At 47.5% G+C, this 17,103-nt stretch overlaps 1 protein-coding gene and 1 long non-coding RNA gene across 3 annotated transcripts in view; one reads left to right on the top strand and one right to left on the bottom strand.

Moving 5' to 3' along the window:
- LOC308677648 (zinc finger CW-type PWWP domain protein 1-like) overlaps positions 1–11,383 on the bottom strand; it is a 30,414-nt gene extending 19,031 nt beyond the window's left edge. For both annotated transcript variants that reach the window (XM_081344252.1, XM_081344253.1), the window contains exons 1-7: positions 11,210–11,383; positions 10,224–10,302; positions 9,426–9,483; positions 5,391–5,539; positions 4,879–5,043; positions 1,923–2,039; positions 987–1,107 (exon numbers count right to left, since the gene is read on the bottom strand). In XM_081344252.1, coding sequence (XP_081200378.1) covers positions 987–1,107; positions 1,923–2,039; positions 4,879–5,043; positions 5,391–5,539; positions 9,426–9,483; positions 10,224–10,302; positions 11,210–11,221 — 701 coding nt within the window. In that variant the 5' untranslated portion in view covers positions 11,222–11,383. The remainder of the gene's footprint in view (positions 1–986; positions 1,108–1,922; positions 2,040–4,878; positions 5,044–5,390; positions 5,540–9,425; positions 9,484–10,223; positions 10,303–11,209) is intronic.
- LOC308677649 lies at positions 5,444–7,257 on the top strand. Its single transcript, XR_014028544.1, has 2 exons — positions 5,444–5,583; positions 7,005–7,257. It is a non-coding gene; the product is annotated as an uncharacterized lncRNA (long non-coding RNA).
- Positions 11,384–17,103: the final 5,720 nt, after the last annotated feature.

Here is a 17,103-nt window from a genome sequence, read left to right on the forward strand (position 1 = left end):
CAATTCCACAGCCCAATTTGGCCAAGAGAGCCTGGTCAATTTGACAAGGCCGAAACAAACCTCCACGGCTTACATAAATAAGGCTGTTGCCCGGGCGGGCTCCCCATCTGTAGAAAAAGTGGCTGTAAGAGGCTGCATTCAGCACTGCGGAGAAACCACAATTCCCTTGGAATATTTGTCATAGAAACTCCCACACGCCAAAATGTTTGAACAAGAGCATTAAGAGGGCGGCTGGGAGGTGAATTTGTGAGTTGTGTGACTGGAGGCAGCAGTGGCACAATTAAAGTAGAATGCCTTGGAAAAACTCAGCCTGGATGTGCCACGGGTCCTTCCGTGCTCTGTCTAACCAGGTTCCCCCCCCCCAATATGGAAACAGGGAAGCACTTCTGAATGCAGCGTTTGTACCCTCACGTGACGAAGAGACGCACATAACACCTCTGTTGCCTTAATTTATAAAAGTCCCCCTCGGTGTATACATCCTCTCTTTCTGGATTTGGGCTCTGGAATGACTTCTGCATTTAGGAATTGGGCATGTCTAGTTTAACAGAAAGAAGGAATAGGGGCGACTTGATAGCAGTCTTCCAATAGTTGAGGGGCTGCCACAAAGAAGAGGGGGGGGGGACAACCTATTCACCGAAGCACCAGAAGGCAGGAGAAGAAGCAACGGATGGAAACTCATCAAGGAGAGAAGCCACCCAGAACTAAGGAGGAATTCCCTGATGGTGAGGACAATTAACCAGTGGAACGACTGGCCTCCAGAAGTTCTAGGTGCTCCATCACTGGAGGTTTTCAAGAAGAGAGCGAACAACCATTTGTCTGAAATGGTCGAGGGTCTCCTGCCTTGAGTGGGGGGGTTGGACTAGAAGACCTCCCAGGTCCCTTCAACTCTGCTATCCTGTTATTTAATCTAAATTGATGACGTTTAGGACACCAGACTAAGTTGGGGTCGGGGATGGACCGTTTTAATCTGGTTATTTTTTGCCTACCAGGGGTATCCATATTGCTTGGCCCACACGATGGACCCCGGGAAATAAATGGCGTAGACCACTTCGTTTTCGGAGCCCGACCAGTCCTCCTCAGGAACACTGCAGCTGTTGTACTGAAGATCTGCAAGAGGAAATAAATACGCCACTGAAACTGCTCAAAGGACTCCCTTCTTCTGAGCTCAGCTCCTAGGAGGGATTCCAGGGACACATCGGTGCAGTTTTACTGGCAGCAATACAGAAAGGAAGGACCTACACAGCAAGGTGGACCTCTTCCTGCCCTGTTTTCCTTCCCGATTTCCTAGGCGGGACCTATAGCCCTGGGATTTCCTTGTGGTCCCCCATCCCAGTTCTAATCGGGTCCAGCCGTGATTAGCTTGACAAGGTCAGCTGGCCCTTGCCACCAAAAACCAGCTCAATTTGTGCAAATGTATGGACTTTCCCCTTTCGCTCTAGAGTTAACAGAATAACAAGAGTTGGAAGGGACCGTGGAGGTCTTCTAGTCCAGCCCCCCCCCCTGCTCAAACAGGAAACCCTACTATACCAGGGGTAGGCAACCTGGGCTCTTTTATGGACTTCAACTCCCAGAATTCCTGAGCCAGCCATGCTGAGGGGAAAGGGACAGTTTCCAAGCTGAGCCATTGCTGGCCCAGGAATTCTGGGAGTTGAAGTCCACCAGTCATAAAAGGGCCCAGGTTGCCTGCCCCAGGCCTAGACCATCCCAGACAAGCGGCCGTCCAGTCTCTCCTTAAAAACCTCCAGTGTTGGAGCACCCACAACTTCTGGAGGCGAGTTGTTCCACTGGTCCCTGCTTGTCCACGATCGGGAGATACTCAGCAGGAAACGCTTCCACTTAATTGAAGGAAAGGAAGCCGCCCCGCCCCCCCCTCCCCAGTCCACCAGCCCCCACTCAGAGGCTTGTCTTCCCTTCTCCCCTACCTGGATTCTGGCTACAGGACCAGTCCTCCGGCAGGGCTGAGGGATCCACATGGCTGCCGAGTCGCCGCCACTTCTCACAGCTGGGGTAAGAACACTGGACCCAAGCGGTACAGCAGCCTGGGAGCAGAAAAGCAGCGGGAAATTGGCCATCAGGAAAGGAATGGAAGTGCCAGACAGCTGCTCAACACAGGAAGAAAACTTCCCTTTGCTGGAATTGGGGCCGGAGGGCCCCCCCCCGGTTGTGGGGGGGGCGTATGTGTGTGTTGCAATAATAATAAGATTCCTGCACTGGGCAGGAGGTTAGGCCAGAGGATCCAACAGTTTCTCTTCCCAACAGGGAAAACAGGCCCCAGCAAACTTCAGCTTTGTAAAGCTGCCCAAATACAGGTAGTCCTCGACTTACAAGCTCATTTAGTGATCCTCCGAGGTTACAACAGCACGGAAAAAAGGGACTGATGAGCGTTTCTCACACTTACGGCCGTTGCAGTGATCAAAACTGAGATGCTTAGCAACTGGCATGTGCTTGTGCCAGGGTGGGGTCGCATTTTTTGCAAGCTTCTGACAAGCGAAGTCAATGGGGGAAGCCAGATTCACTGAACAACCTTCTTGCTAACTTAACAACTGCAGCGATTCACCTAACAACTGTGGCAAGAAAGGTGGTAAAATGGGGGGGCAAAACTCACTTAACGATGGCCTTGGTCAGCAACAGAAATTTTGGGCTCCGTTGCGGTCGCAAGTTGGGGACTACCTATATCCCGATTTTAACGTATTTTTCTCACTATAGTTTTGGGATTCTTTTTTACGGACCGTGTAGCATTTCCTCAAAGAGATAGCAGCCTAGGCTGCACAGTGGGGGGAAGAGGATGCGGCCACACTGCGTTAAGGGCCCTTCCTCACAACTACACACACACACACACACACACACACACACACACGGATGCACATGCATCCCTCCTGTCTTTCAGTCAGCGGAGGAGCACGTTAACCAAGAACGCCCCGGCTTTTCTGCCTCAGAGGAGCCACTGGTGGCTCTCCTGGCTTCCTCTCAGCACCTCAAGAAAGGAGGGGGGGAAGGATCCCAGCGGACAGGATGGCGCAGAGGACGAGGCCGGGAGAGCAGGAGGGAGCCGGCAAGCACACTGACGAAGCACAACTTTCTTGGCCTTCCCTTCCCCTCCGCAGCCCTTGGTTTTGGCCAGTCGGTCAAAACACAGGTAGTCCTCGACTTACGACCCAAAATTTCCCTTAACTGAGATGTTGGTTAAGTCAGTTTGGCCCCATTTTTACGACCTTCCTTGCCACGGTGGTCGTTCACCTCCCGTCAAAACCTTTTTTAAAAGTTTCCACCAAAATTGCCCTGCGCTTTTTCTTCTTAACCGTTCTTGGCTCCCTTTCGCGACATTTTCTGCAACCATTTTTTCTGCAACCTCCCTGTTAAGCGCTGCGTGTCCCTCCTCTTCCTCACTTTGGCAGGTTGCTTTATTTACACGTGTGTCTATTCCCCCCCCCTCAGCCAGAGGTTCTCTTCTATGAAGCATCCTTCTTATGCTTCCTATTAGGTGAAACTCCCCACTCTTCTGTGACAACAATGTTCCCTCTCCCCAAGCAGCTTTCTCCTCTTTCCACTTTCGTTCTTTCTGCGGAGAGATTAATTACTGTAATTGTCTTGTCTCTTTTCAAAGAGAAGCTATACGTTCTCTTCCTGCCCTTGTTCTGCCTTCACTCTAGTTTCTCCCACACCTTTCACGTCTTCCTTCTTTCTTTCCTTTGTTCTTCCTTCCTCTCCTCTCCTCCCTCCCTTTTTCTTCCTCTTTCTCTCTCTCTCTCTCCCTCCCTCCCTCCCTCTCTTTCTGTCTTTTCCTTCCTCTCCTCCCTCCCTTCATTCTTTCTTTCCTGGCGTGGCATTAGTTTCTTTACGCCTGCGGTGGTCATGCCCCGGTCCCTTCTGCGCTGCCACTGTTCTTATTCCCTCCAGATCAGCTTCAAGACAGCCTGTGGTCAATACTGGCAACCTTAAACGCAGAGGACAAGGCCGTGGGTCCATCCTCCCGCTCACTCACAGAGGGTGCAGAAATCCCACCGGTCTATCCCACTGCCCCAGAGAAGAAGAGCAACAAAGATGATTGGGGGACTGGAGGCTAAAACATATAGGGAACGGTTGCTGGAATTAGGTATGTGTAGTCTAAGGAAGAGAAGAGTGAGGGGTGACAGGGTAGCAGTCTTCCAATATTTTTGAGTGGCTGCCCCAAAGAAGAGGGAGCCAAGCTATTCTCCAAAGCACTTGAAGACAAGAAGCAACAGATGGAAACTAGTCAAGGAGAGAAGCAACCTGGAATTAAGGAGAAACTTCCTGACAGTTAGAACAATGAACCAGTGGAACAACCTGCCTTCAGAAGTGGTGAATGCTCCAACACTGGAGGTTTTTAAGAAGAGACTGGACAGCCATTTGCCTGAAATGGTATAGGGTTTCCTGCCTGAGCAGGGGGTTGGACTAGATGACCTCCAAGGTCCCTTCCAACTCTATTATTATTATTATTATCTACGGGCTGGAAGTGGTTTGGAGTCTGGTCCTTTTCGAAAGATACCAGCGTTTGGTTTGCAACGGAGGGTAGGAAGGCTACTAAACCACCAAGGCTCAGAGCCTTCTGCCCAGCAGAGGAATGCTAAGGAAGGGGAAGGCGCCTGAGAATTTCAGTTAATGAGCGGTTTGAACCCAGGCCCTCCTGGAAACCGTGGTTCAGGGAGCTGGTTTATGGGATGGCAGGTGAGTGGATCTGCCCCAGCAGCCGGCACACCCCTGGCTCATTTCCCGTTCTGGTGGGCTTTTGCAGAAGTACGAAACCGCAGAGCAGAAACCCAGCCTGGCTGCCAGACGCTGCTGGCGGCATCTGCTCAGCACCCCTTTGTCCGTCCTCCCCAAAGAGCCCTCCTGCAAGAGAGGCAGAGTTCAGCTCACGGCCGCTGCCACTTCCTCCGGCCGCCTCCTCTTCCTCCTCCTCCTCCTCCTCCGGTGCTTCCTCTGGGTCCATGACGTCTTGGGCGTCGCCGCCTTGCGCGGCTTTCTTGGGCTCTCTTTTCCGGTTTGCCTTACACCCTACATTGTTTGCTGCCGCTTTCGCATCTGCCAGGAGACAAAGAAAAATAAGTATTTTGCCGTGTGTGTGTGTGTGTGTGTGTGTGTGTGGTTGTTTTCTCTACAAAAACACCAGAGGAGCGTTGTGGGAGCAACAACGGCACCGTTGGACTGGAAGAGGAAACGGCGAGCCTTAGCAGCCTGTTTTGAAACCCTGGAAATAACGTAGATATCAATTTGGCCCCGCTCGCTCTGCTTGCTTTCCCTGCCCACCCTTCCATCCACACCGACAAACTCTGGCCAACAACAAAGCCACACTCACACAGGACCCTTTCCCTGCCAGCAGAAGCTTGCAACACAGTGCGGTTGGCTTTGTGTTTTCATGGAAAACGTACTTGGGTTTTTTCCACCCCGATTGACACCCAATCTGCTTTGCTTCCTCATTTTGCCTTGCTGTTCTTTCCGTCCCACTTCTGAAGGCCTCCCTCCGGTTTCCTTCCGCGAGCCGTTCCTCTCTGCAGGCAGGAATGCCTCCGGCGTCTCCCTGAGAAAACCACACAAGCACATGGTGGATCCCCCCTCGGCAAGGTGGGTGAAAAACAGACCTTCTTGCAAAAAACCCCAAACAAGCCACACCTGGATGTTACTGGCTGCTGTGGGGATGGAAAGTGAGGATCTTGGGATCTATGGCACTTACAAGGTGACTAACAAGCTGGAGAGCATAAGGGCAGACGTGTCACTGGAAGGCAGAATCACGGAACTGCGCCTCGCTTACTTTGCCCCATCTCGTGTGGGGGAATTTACTGGACAGAGCAATTATGCTTGAAAGAGAGAGCGGCAAAAGGAGAGCGGGCCTTCAAAGAGCACGATGGCTGGACGCCCTCAAAGCCGACACCAGCCAGAGCACAGAAAAACTCAAAGAAGCCGCGCAAGATCGGAAGACGTGGAAAGGCCTGGCTCTGAGAATCGCCAAGAGTCGGACACGTCTGTCACGGTTCCGACAGATGAAACTCTTCAAAGAACTCCGAGGCATTGTTTAGCTTAAAGAATCTTTATTCGAATAGCATAGCACTGGCACTTACACGGTCGAAGCCAAAATCTGAATTCCCCTCCCCTGAACACATCGTATCAAAGCACAATTCCCTCCTCTAATCAACAGTCATAAATCACATTCTCCAATTAGTTTGAAGTGCAGGCTTTCCCTCCAGTTCTCCAACCCACATTTCTTATCACTTCCTTCAATAACCTTGGTTCACACACTACTACAATACTGTTACGTCCAACTAACTCCCATACACATTTTTCCTCCTCCCCTCCCCAGTATCATCTAATTCTAACTCTAAGAGTAATACACAAGTTAAGGAAAATGGCTGCATCTCCATATATTGTCAAAGCAAGAACATCCGATGTTGGCAGCGTTGACAACGTCATTAGGAGAGGCAAAATGATGTAGAGGCTGAAGGGTGCATTAACACCAGAGAGATTTTACGCAACCTACGGAGACTCCCTGGATATGACTTTTGTCAATTCCTACCCCTTAGCCTGCCTTCTGGCATTATTACTGAGAGTGATTGAGAAAAGAGGGCTATGCAGGTCAACCTCGGCATCCGGAAGGAAAATGGATATAATAACTAAGTAAACACACAAAGGGGCCAGTCCTCAATTTTTCCTGTGAAAGAACAGCCAATCCCTTTCTCAATAAAAGCTACTCTGAACATACAGTATGGGTTTCCCTTAAATCTCCCTCATTTGAGCTCTTGATTCTGCCATGTCCAAAGAACGGCTACCCGCTTGAGGAAAAAAGGAAATGCATGTTTCTGGAGCCAGGTTTATTTCTTAAAAAAAAAGTCCATGAAAGAGGGAGGGAGTCACTTAATGTGCCATATGAAATACTGTAAATAATTATATTATGGTTTAATCTGATGGCCTGGTTCACACAATAGGCTAGGACAATAGCTGAGTTCCTGCATGCTAAACCATAATGTGATTATTATTTATTATTCTTTTAGCCTGGAAGTTTTAATGATACCTGCTGTGGATGTTTGACCAGCACAACACTTCCCTGGATCCCTGCATGAAATACATCATCTCGAGGGCACTGCTGGCCAAGGACTAAACAATCTAGATATCCGATCCTAGGTTTAGCCACCCCAGTAACTGCTCGTACATAATTTAATTTTATTCATAATTTTATTCCTCACTCGTGCTGTGTGCTTTAAAAATGGTTCATTGCTCTAATGTTCTATATTTTCGTACACGTTTTATATGCTGTTTTTGTGAGTTTTTGTGCAATCATGCTGTGTTCTATTACTGGCTGCCACAAGGAGGGGGGGGTCAACTGATTTTCCAAAGCGCCTGAAGGCAGGACAAGAAACAACGGATGGAAAATAATCAAGGAGAGAAGCAACCTGGAACTGGGGAGAAATTTCCTGACAACGAGGACAATTGATCAGTGGAACAACCTGCCTCCAGAAGTTGTGGGTGCTTCATCACTCGAGGCTTTCAAGAAGAGTCTGGGCAGCCATTGGTCTGAAATATTATAGGGCAGTGATGGCAAACCTTTTAGAGACCGAGTGCCCAAACTGCAACCCAAAACCTACTTACGTATCGTCGGGTGCCGGGTGGGCATGGCCCGTTGTGTTGGTGTGGTCCATTGGGTGGGCGTGGCCTATTGGGTGGGTGTGGCTGCGGTGGTAACAGCAGACTGGGTGGGACTAAAAAGTTCAATCAATTAATTCCAACTTTGCGAGATTTTTTTTTCCTGCGAGAAGTTGAAATTGATTGAATTTTTTTTTTTTGCACACGGTGGCGGAGGCCTAAAGCAAAAAGGGTTTATAAACCCAGCTGAAGGCCTAGGACTGTGGTGACGGCGCGCGTGCCCACAGAGAAGGCTCTGCATGCCACCTGTGGCACCCGTGTCACGGGTTATAGGTTCTCCTGCTCGAGCAGGGGGTTGGACTAGAAGACCTCCAAGGGCCCTTCCAGTTCTATTCTGAATTGAACTGAAATATTCCCTAGTCTTGGTTTCCAGCATTTTGAACCTTGTCTTATGAAAGGAAAGTTAGCTGGAATCCCACTGAGATTAATTACACGTGGGGCAAAAGTTAAGAACACCCTTCTGGCGATCATTTTCCCATTCAAAATTAAGAAACAGCAACTGCCCATGACCGGAGCTTCTTTCCCGTTGTCCAGGATGGGCTTGGCTGCAAACCCTCAGTGGCTCAAGTTGTCCATCTGTGTTGTGTGTACTTGGGCGCCACCCTGAGGCCACAAGGAGATGTGCTCACATCTGCAACCGCTGCGTGGCTTTCCTGTTACTAGTGATGGGCGCTAGACTAGAGCAGGGGTCTGCAACCTTGACTTCTGGACTTCAGCTCCCAGAATTCCTCAGCCAGCTGAAGTGGTCACGGTTGCAGACCCCTGGGCTAGAGGTCAGGGGGGCTCTTGGTGCTTCCTGAGAGCTGAAGCTTCTTCTCATTTGTAAGCATGAATGGAAAAAGAAAAAGTCTTGCTAAGAGCTAATTTTTGCCCTTTTCTGAAAGGCATTCGCAAACGGCTCAAGTGGGGTGGGAAAAACAAGACATGTTCTTTCATTCCTCCGGTGAAAACACTTGGTGGGAAGCCCCCATGGCTTGAGCAAGACCTGACTGCAGGTTGAGAGAGGCGGGTGCGAGAGCGAAATGGCTGGGGAGGCCTGTGGTTTATTAAGCTGGATCAAGAGCATTCCACACTTGTCTCATTTCTGCTTCCTCCCATTTTCCTTCTCTCTCTGCCAAAGGAGGTCACTTCCTGCCCTGGAATCAAATTATCAGCTTCTAGTGCAGGATAACAAGAGTTGGAAGGGACCTCGGGGGGCCTTCTAGTCCACCCCCCTGCCCAGCCAGGAGACCCTAGTCCAATGACTGTCCAGTCTCTTCTTATATCACGTGAAATTCAGTACTTTTTGAGGGCAGATGGCACCGCATTTACTATTTCCCACCAGAGAACTCTACTATTTTAATTCTTTGCTATCGTCTGCGGCAGTTAAACGCAGATTGGGGGGTATCCACAGCCCAGAAGTCGCTTTCTTCCCACAGCCGGCATGCTTGAGGTGCTTCAAGGAAAAGGAACAGGATTTTTGTTTTGTTTGGAGTCAAAATAATACATTCCCCAAACCAGTTCTACAGCAGATGGCAGCACAGGAGCCGACCTTGGCTGATCTTGAAAAGCCGCCTTTTATTTCTGTACTTGGATGTGAAACCAGAAGGAAGCCCCCCCCCCCCGGCCCGTAGGATGGGCTGACAGGGAAGGTAAAAACCCAGAAGGCAGGCAAGGGAACAACAATTTCGGCTTTGTTGCCAAGAAAACCACATGGGCATGAAGATACAGGAAGCTGAGCTTCCGTCCAGGGTAATTGCACTTCACTTACGAAAGTTACAGGTATTACTCACCTTCTCGAACGCTGGCCTTCCGCAGACTCTGCCGAAACGAGCCTCTTCCGAAATTTTTCTAGGAATGATAAGGGAACAGCTTTATAAAGCCTGGTTGGCCGTTTCAGAGATGAAAAATATGTGCAGTTTAAACAGGGGGGAAAGCACTAGGCTGAGTCTGTTGGATTTTTAATGCTTAATATTAAAAGTTTAGGGACTGTTTGGATTTAGTGGCTGTTATTGCGCGCTGCACGATGCGTTTCACTAGTAAAAAGCGTATCAGTACAGTACGGGCAGTCCTCCGCTTACAACCGCAATTGAGCCTCAAATTTCCGTTGTTCAATGAGGTTTGCCCCATTTTATGACCTTCCTTGCCGCAGTTGTACAGTAAATCACTACAGTTGTTAAGTTACAAGGTTGTTAAGTGAATCTGGCTTTCCCAATGACTTTGCAGGTCAGAAGGCAAAATGTGATCACCTGACCGTGGGGACACTGCAACGGTCCTAAGAGTGAAAAACAGTCAGAAGTCACTTTTCTCCGTGCCGCTCTAATTTCGGTCACTAAATGTACTGTTGTTAAGCCGAGGACTACCTGTATTAGAAAATAAATAGCTATCACGTGACTGAGAGGCAGCCACCATGATTAAGAGAAGCCTGGACAAGACTTGGCAAGTTACAGTACGCAAAATCAGCATCTTATTATCATCTTGACAAATTCAGTGGAACGCAAGAGATATTTAATTTTCATCTTTACATTAACAGCAGTTGCTTTTTAATTTTTTTGCACACCTCTCTCTCTCTCCTCCCAGTTTCAACATACCCGTGCATTCTTGGGGAGATTTTTGAAGTACACTTTGAACAATTTCCTCAAATTGTGCATCGGTGAGACACCCCTTTTCCTACGAAAAGATGAAAAGAGATCGGTGAAAGTAGCTGCATTTAGCAAATGATAAATATAAAAACTAGCTAGCACCGGAGTGGGGTTTTTTGTTTTTAATTTTTAGCTCGGAATCTTCTCTGGACCTAAAATACAGCTCAGGCACTTATTTTGTGTGTTCTAACTTCTGGATTTGCCTTGTAGTTTTTCAACACAATTAAACGGGCTGATCTTCGGCCTTGACATTTTAAACAAGCCTCCCCAACTCATGCCTTCCAGATGCATTGGATTTCAGCTTGCTCGATCCTAGACTTACATTAAATACATTTGCTAGTCCTTTAAAGTGCCACAGTAGTCTTTGGTTTTGATCTAGCAAGTATTGAATATTTTATAGATGAATTTTCATCCCATTCCTTCCACAAAAAAGAGGAAAAAAATCTAAATACATTGTGTAGCTTGAAGTGATTTAACTTCAGTAAAGAGAAAGCTTCAATTGACTGTACACTCTGCAATTCCCAATGTTCATCTATAAGTAAATAAAACATCTAGGAAACATTTGTGTGATGCTCCAGAGATACACAAACAAAAGTAACTACCGGTAATTTACAATCACAGTACAGGTTGCTCCCCCAAAAGAGAAAATCTTTTAACAGATGTCAGGCATTTATGTGGCGTTATGTTCTGTGGTTTTATACATTTTGTAATTCTGTATTGTTTCGCCTTTGTAAATTGTCCTGTGATTTTCCAGCTAAGAACTTATATACATAAATCAAATACAGAGAAAGAAGAAAATTGAAATATTAATTGTCCATCCTAATTTTTCAAGGAGAAGCTGGTGATATGAAACTCCAGTATTGCAATTTTTCCTGTTCTGAAACTCTGGCTTGGGAAATCTCACTCAAGGAAACAAAATCCATTATCCCACCTACATTCTCAATCATTTCCAAATCCTCCTTGCACTGAGATTTCTTTTCTACATTAGACGTCCTCTCGTTCTGTCTTTTACTTTGCGCTGGTAATATATTTATGGATTTGGCGGTAACTCCATCTTCTGCCTTGCCGTGACGCTGCAATTCACCTTTCCCAAAAGGTGTGCTGTAGGACTTAACTACGGGAGGAGCAAAGACTCTTTGGGGCAGTCTGTTGGATTCTGGAATGAGAGAAACCACATCTTCATTAGCAGCGTATAAATATTGCAGTGCACTAAGACAAAAGCCAATAAAGCAGCAATCCTAACTTAGACAGAGCACAATCCACCAGGGATTACCTTATACAGGCTAAAATATTGTTATCGTTATTTTGGTCTATAACCTGGCACCTCCTCCTTTTATTTCATTCAGAGACTGTAAGGTAAAGGTAAAGGTTCCCCCGCACATGCGTGCTAGTCGTTTCCGACTCTAGGGGCCGGTGCTCATCTCCGTTTCAAAGCCGAAGAGCCAGCGCTTGTCCGAGGACGTCTCCGTGGTCATGTGGCTGGCATGACTAGACGCCAAAGGCGCACGGAACGCTGTTACCTTCCCACCGTAGTGGTCCCTATTTTCCTACTTGCATTTTGACGTGCTTTCGAACTGCTAGGTTGGCAGAAGCTGGGACGAGTAACAGGCGCTCACTCTGCTACGCGGCACTCGGGATTCGACCCGCCAAACTGCCGACCTTCTGATCGACAAGCTCAGCGTCCTAACCCACTGAGCCACCGCGTCCCTTTCGGAGACTGTAGTAAGAGACAAATTTCCATTTTCAGTAGAAAATGTTTTTGTTCTGTTTTTGAAAGAAGACCAATTCACCACCTGTTATTCTTTGCTTAGGGCGCTGACTTTTACCTGGAAACTGAAAAGATACCAGCTCTTTTCCCTAGGTTCAAGAATACACACTGGGTAGGGTGAGGGGGCATACAAACAGGTAATGCCCGACTTCAAACAGTTCATTTACTGACTGTTCAAAGTTACAACAGCACTGGAAAAAAGTGACTTATGACCCGTGGTCACCAGATCAAAATTTGGACGCTTGGCAACTGACTCGTATTTAGGACCGTTGCTGTGTCCCGGGGTCACGTGAACCCCTTTTGCCAGATTCACTTAACAACTGTGTTACTAATTTAACTGCAGCGATTCACTTAATGACCGTGGCCAGAAAGGTCGTAAAATGGGGCAAAACTCACGTAACAAATGTCTCGCTTAGCTGTGGAAACTCGGGGCTGAATTGTGATTGTACCTTGAGGACTACCGGTGTGGGCAGGCCCCTTCTGGCTGCCTTTTTTCTGAGAGAGCGAATGGAGGCGGGAATTGGGCTCTTGAATTGAGCCTACCGAAAGGTGCACCGGCGTGAATTTGCCGGCCCCTATTCTGCCGCAGCAGTGGCACGCGGCGTTGAGCTTTCCTCCCGATGGTGGATCAGGTTAAAGAAAGAGGTTGGTGGGTCTTCCAGCAAGCGGCAAGGGTGTGTGAGCGAAGGGGGGAAGGAGCTCACCCAGGGCCCTTCCTCACCTGCTAGCTATTAGGAAGAAGATAGCGCTAGGGCTGCACCTGTGTGTGAAAACAACCCAGCCAGCTGTCAAGGGCACGGGCTGTTGCAGAAGGCAGTAAGCAGCAATGAATAATTCCCACCCTGATTAGTTCTGCAAGGTCACGATGATACCGGAGCAGGTGATCAAGAAGTCCAGTTCTGACCTCACAGAAAGTCGAAGAACAGTACTTGGAAGAAGCTGTCGACCAGTCTTAGAGAACAAAGACAGAACAAGTTTCTATCGTGGTGACTGACCTGGGCGTAATGAAAACAAGCGTCGCCATAGCAGCTAACGCTGCCAAAGCAGGAATGGAATAAGCAAAACCTTCCACACTTGAATCGACTTACGGCCACAGTGGAGCCCAACATTTCCCTTTGCTAAGCGAGACAGTCGTTAAGTGAGTTTTGCCCCATTTTACAACCTTCCTTGCCATAGTTGTAAAGTGAATCGCCGCAGCTGTTAAGTTAGCAACACGGTTGTTAAGTGAATCTGGCTTTCCAATTGACTTTGCTTGCCAGAAGGTCGCAAAAGGGGGTCGCATGACCCCAGGACACTGCGACCGTCATAATACGAGTCAGTTGCCAAACGTCTGCATTTTGATCACTTGACCACGAGTGCAAAGGTTGTAAGTATGAAAAACAGTCATTAAGTCAGTTTTCAGTGCCGTTGTAACTAAATGAACAGTTGTAAGTCAAGGACAACCTGTAGTAGCACTACTATGGAGAGGGAAGCCGCACAAGGCTTGTCCCAGGAACATCAAGGCAACAAGTATAATGCATGAGCACAAGTCCCTAAAACTAATAAAAGTGGTAAAAATAGTAAAAAAAAATATGCAAACATGCAAAAACCTGTGTTGGAAGAAGTAATGCAAAACATGGCAGCAGCCCTGGAGACGTAGCTACTTTAATACATAAAGAACGGACTACAGACTGTTCGTCACTTACTGTTCTTCTTGCTCTGGCTTGTCATTGTTCATCAACCTGTCTTAACGGTTTTGCTTTACGTCTGTTTTGTGAAAAATAAGAGGAGGAACGGGGAGAAAAGGCAAAGTGCACGTTATCTGTGCCACCTTGAAAAAATGAACCTGCTACCCCACTAGCTTAAATCCCCCAAGATTTCCCTTTCTTTCACTCTATTAATACTACACTACTGTATATCTAAATCTAATTATGTAGTCAAACCACAATAAAATCTGTTAATAAACCATCTCTTCACCATATGGCGGTACATCTCCAAGTGTGTAGCATCTGCATCGACAGAGAACTGGGACAGACTGACCAACGTATTGGAAAAATAAGGAGAAGGTTGTTCTGTCAGCAGACTGGCTTTCTCCTTCTCCCGCCCATTTCCCATCACTGCCCTCCCAACTTCCCTTGGAGGTAAGGGGTCACAAATCCTAACAGATATTTAACACGCTTAGGCTGCCCTTCTGCGATGTCAGAATAAGGGAAAAACAAGACCAGTACAGCTAAGGTCAGCTTATGCCTGTCTCACTCACAAACTAAACAAGAGAGGAAGGGGATAGCAGCGGTCAAAAAGATATTGCAAATTCCGTATCGGGTTGGTGCTCCACAAGGCCTTCAGATCATCCAGTCAGGAAAGAGCAGCAACCAAGCAAAAGCCATCAGACAGTGGCTGCGTTTATGAAAAGAAATGTACAGTTTTCTATACTGGTCTTTTGAAGGACGGTTTTTAGAACATTTCCCCTGAAAGAAAATGCCCCCGTAGGTTAGGATTTGTTATACAGTCAGATTCTCTGCCGTTGCCCACTGCACATCTTAGCTCCAGAGGTGAGACGCCCACTCCCCTCCTTTGGCCTTTTAGACACCTGGCTCTGCCAATTGGCCTGGGGAGGGGGGCTCTAAGAGCGACCTGCAACCTGAGAGTGGGGGGGGGGATTGAGGGCACTTTCTCCACCTCTTTTAACATCTTCCTTTTAATCTTGTTCATTGTTTTTACCTTTGCTCTTTTAACTACGGTTTTTAGAGTACTATATATTTTTACAGATAGCCCTCAAAATTTCTGCTGATAAGTGAGACGTTTGTTAAGTGAGTTTTGCTCCATTTTATGACCTTTCTTGCCTCAGTCACTGCAGTTGATAAGTCAGTAACCTGGTTGTTAAGTAAATCTGGCTTCCCCATTGTCAGAAGGTCGCAAAATGGGATCACGTGATCCCCTGGGACACGGCGACTGTCATAAATAAGAACCAGTTGCCAAGCATTTGAATTTTGATCACACGATCATGGGGATGGCTGTAAAGGTCGCAACTGTGAAAAACGGTCATAAGTTACTTTTTTCAATGCCGTTGTAAATTTGAATGGTCACTAAATGAACTGTTGTAAGTCGAGAACTACCTGTATTATAAACTGCCCAGAGTCACTTAGGTGAGATGGGCAGTGTATAAATCTGATAAATAAAAATCTGCATACTGATTACTCCTTCTCTGAAATCGTGCCATGACCTCACTCAATGGCTTCATGCAGATTTTAAACGAAATAGGGCGGGAGGATTGAGACCCACAGCGCATCAGACCGATCTAGTGGTGCCCCCAAATCCCAGCCCTGGAGGGTGGTCTACAAAAATGCCGTGGCTGATGTTACTGAAGGCCTCAGCACTAGCTTTCCTTATTGAAGCTCCCCGTGGCCCATCAGATCCCGTCCCCTGTGTGGGCCTGCATCCCGACTAAGCTGGTTAATTTCTTTCTTCTGGAGCTTTTTGTGACTGTTGCTTCTCAACAGCCTTGCCTGTCCCCACCCTCCTCGGTGTGAAAAGATCTCTCACTGTTCCCAGGATTTATGAAGTATTTGTTTATAAACGTCTGCCCTCTTATGAAAAATTTTACGTCACTGAGTAACATGATCTACCATCTTGCGTGCTCTTAATGGAGAAGAAATATTGGGACTTTTTCGCCTCTTGGATAACGACTGGAAGAGATTCTTTGCAGAAATCTAGGGACAGGAGACTACAGTGGTTCTTTCTGAGCTATGTGAAAACAGGCACACATCCAAGTTAACATTTGAACCTGCAAAATCTCTCCTAATGACTGTTTAATTGGTCTACAATTCTTTGGGCTCCAGTAACAACATCCTGGCTTCCTTGTTGCAATATGTTGTTGCATGTTGGTTTATGAGCAACAGTTCTTGCCTAGCTTCCTGTTTGTTTCTGGACTCAAATTAAAGAACAGAAACCGTTTATTTTTTTAAAAAAGCCATTACAGACTTGGGCTTGCAAATGGACCTGCCTTGCAGCTAAGACCCATTCTGGACTGCCTTTTCCAGCTGCTCTTTGAAAGTCAAGAGGACAGCTGTCAAAGATGGTACCGCTTTTAGAACCACTCTTCCCAGATTAAGCCAAGGCCCTTCTTAATCCACCAGATGCTTCCAGAATGCTCACAATCAGGAGACGGAGATGTTCCTCTCTCCTTTTTCCATCAGCACAAGGCCGATCCTAGGCTAGATGCCTCCAAGGAGCTCCCAAGTAGGGTATGGAGATGTTCTCTTCCAAGTGGAAGTTGAAGGCATCCGTTCTCAACCCAGAAGCAGTCTTACGTTTCAAGTCTGATAGCACCATCCCCCATGAATCCCCCGATAGCTATTCCAGATAGTGATCACCACATCTTGTAGGAATGAGCTCCACAGACTGTGCAAAGTTGAGGTCTCCTATACAGGGTCTCCTGCTTGGGCAGGTGTTGGAATAAAACAGGGGTCTTCAAATTTGGCCCTTTTAGGAGCATGCGTGCCTGGCTGAGGAATTCTGGGAGTTGAAGTTCACAAGTCCTAAAAGCGCCAAGTTTGAAGACCCCTGGAATAAAAGACCTCCAAGACCCTTTCCAACTGAGCACCTTTCCATCAAGCAGATGCCTCCAACAACAAATGGAGGTATCCCCTGCAAGTGGGACTCGAAGGCATCTGTTCCTAACATGGAGGTAGACCTGAGTCTTCAATGATGATTAAGAATAGAACTGCCCCCTATGAATTCCTCTTTAAAGCCATTTCAGATAATGGCCACCATCATGTCTTAACAGGAATGAACTACACAAACTGTGAGAAGCTAAAATGAGCTCTTTTCCATCCACCTGAGGACTATCTTAGGCCAGATGCCTCCAAGCAGCTGCCAAGGAGGAGATGTTCTTCTACAAGTGGAGCTTGGAGGCATCTGCTTCCAACCTGGAGACCCCAGAAGTGGGGCTGGGTCTTCAGGGATGATAAGAGTAGATCTGTCCTCCATGAATCTCCCTGTAAAGCCATTCCAGATAGTAGCCACACCACATCTCACAGGAATGAAGCCTGCACACTGTGAGAAGCTAAGGCAAGCCCTGGT

Source organism: Vipera berus (assembly GCF_964194415.1).
Source record: "Vipera berus genome assembly, chromosome: Z".
Lineage (NCBI taxonomy): Eukaryota > Metazoa > Chordata > Lepidosauria > Squamata > Viperidae > Vipera > Vipera berus.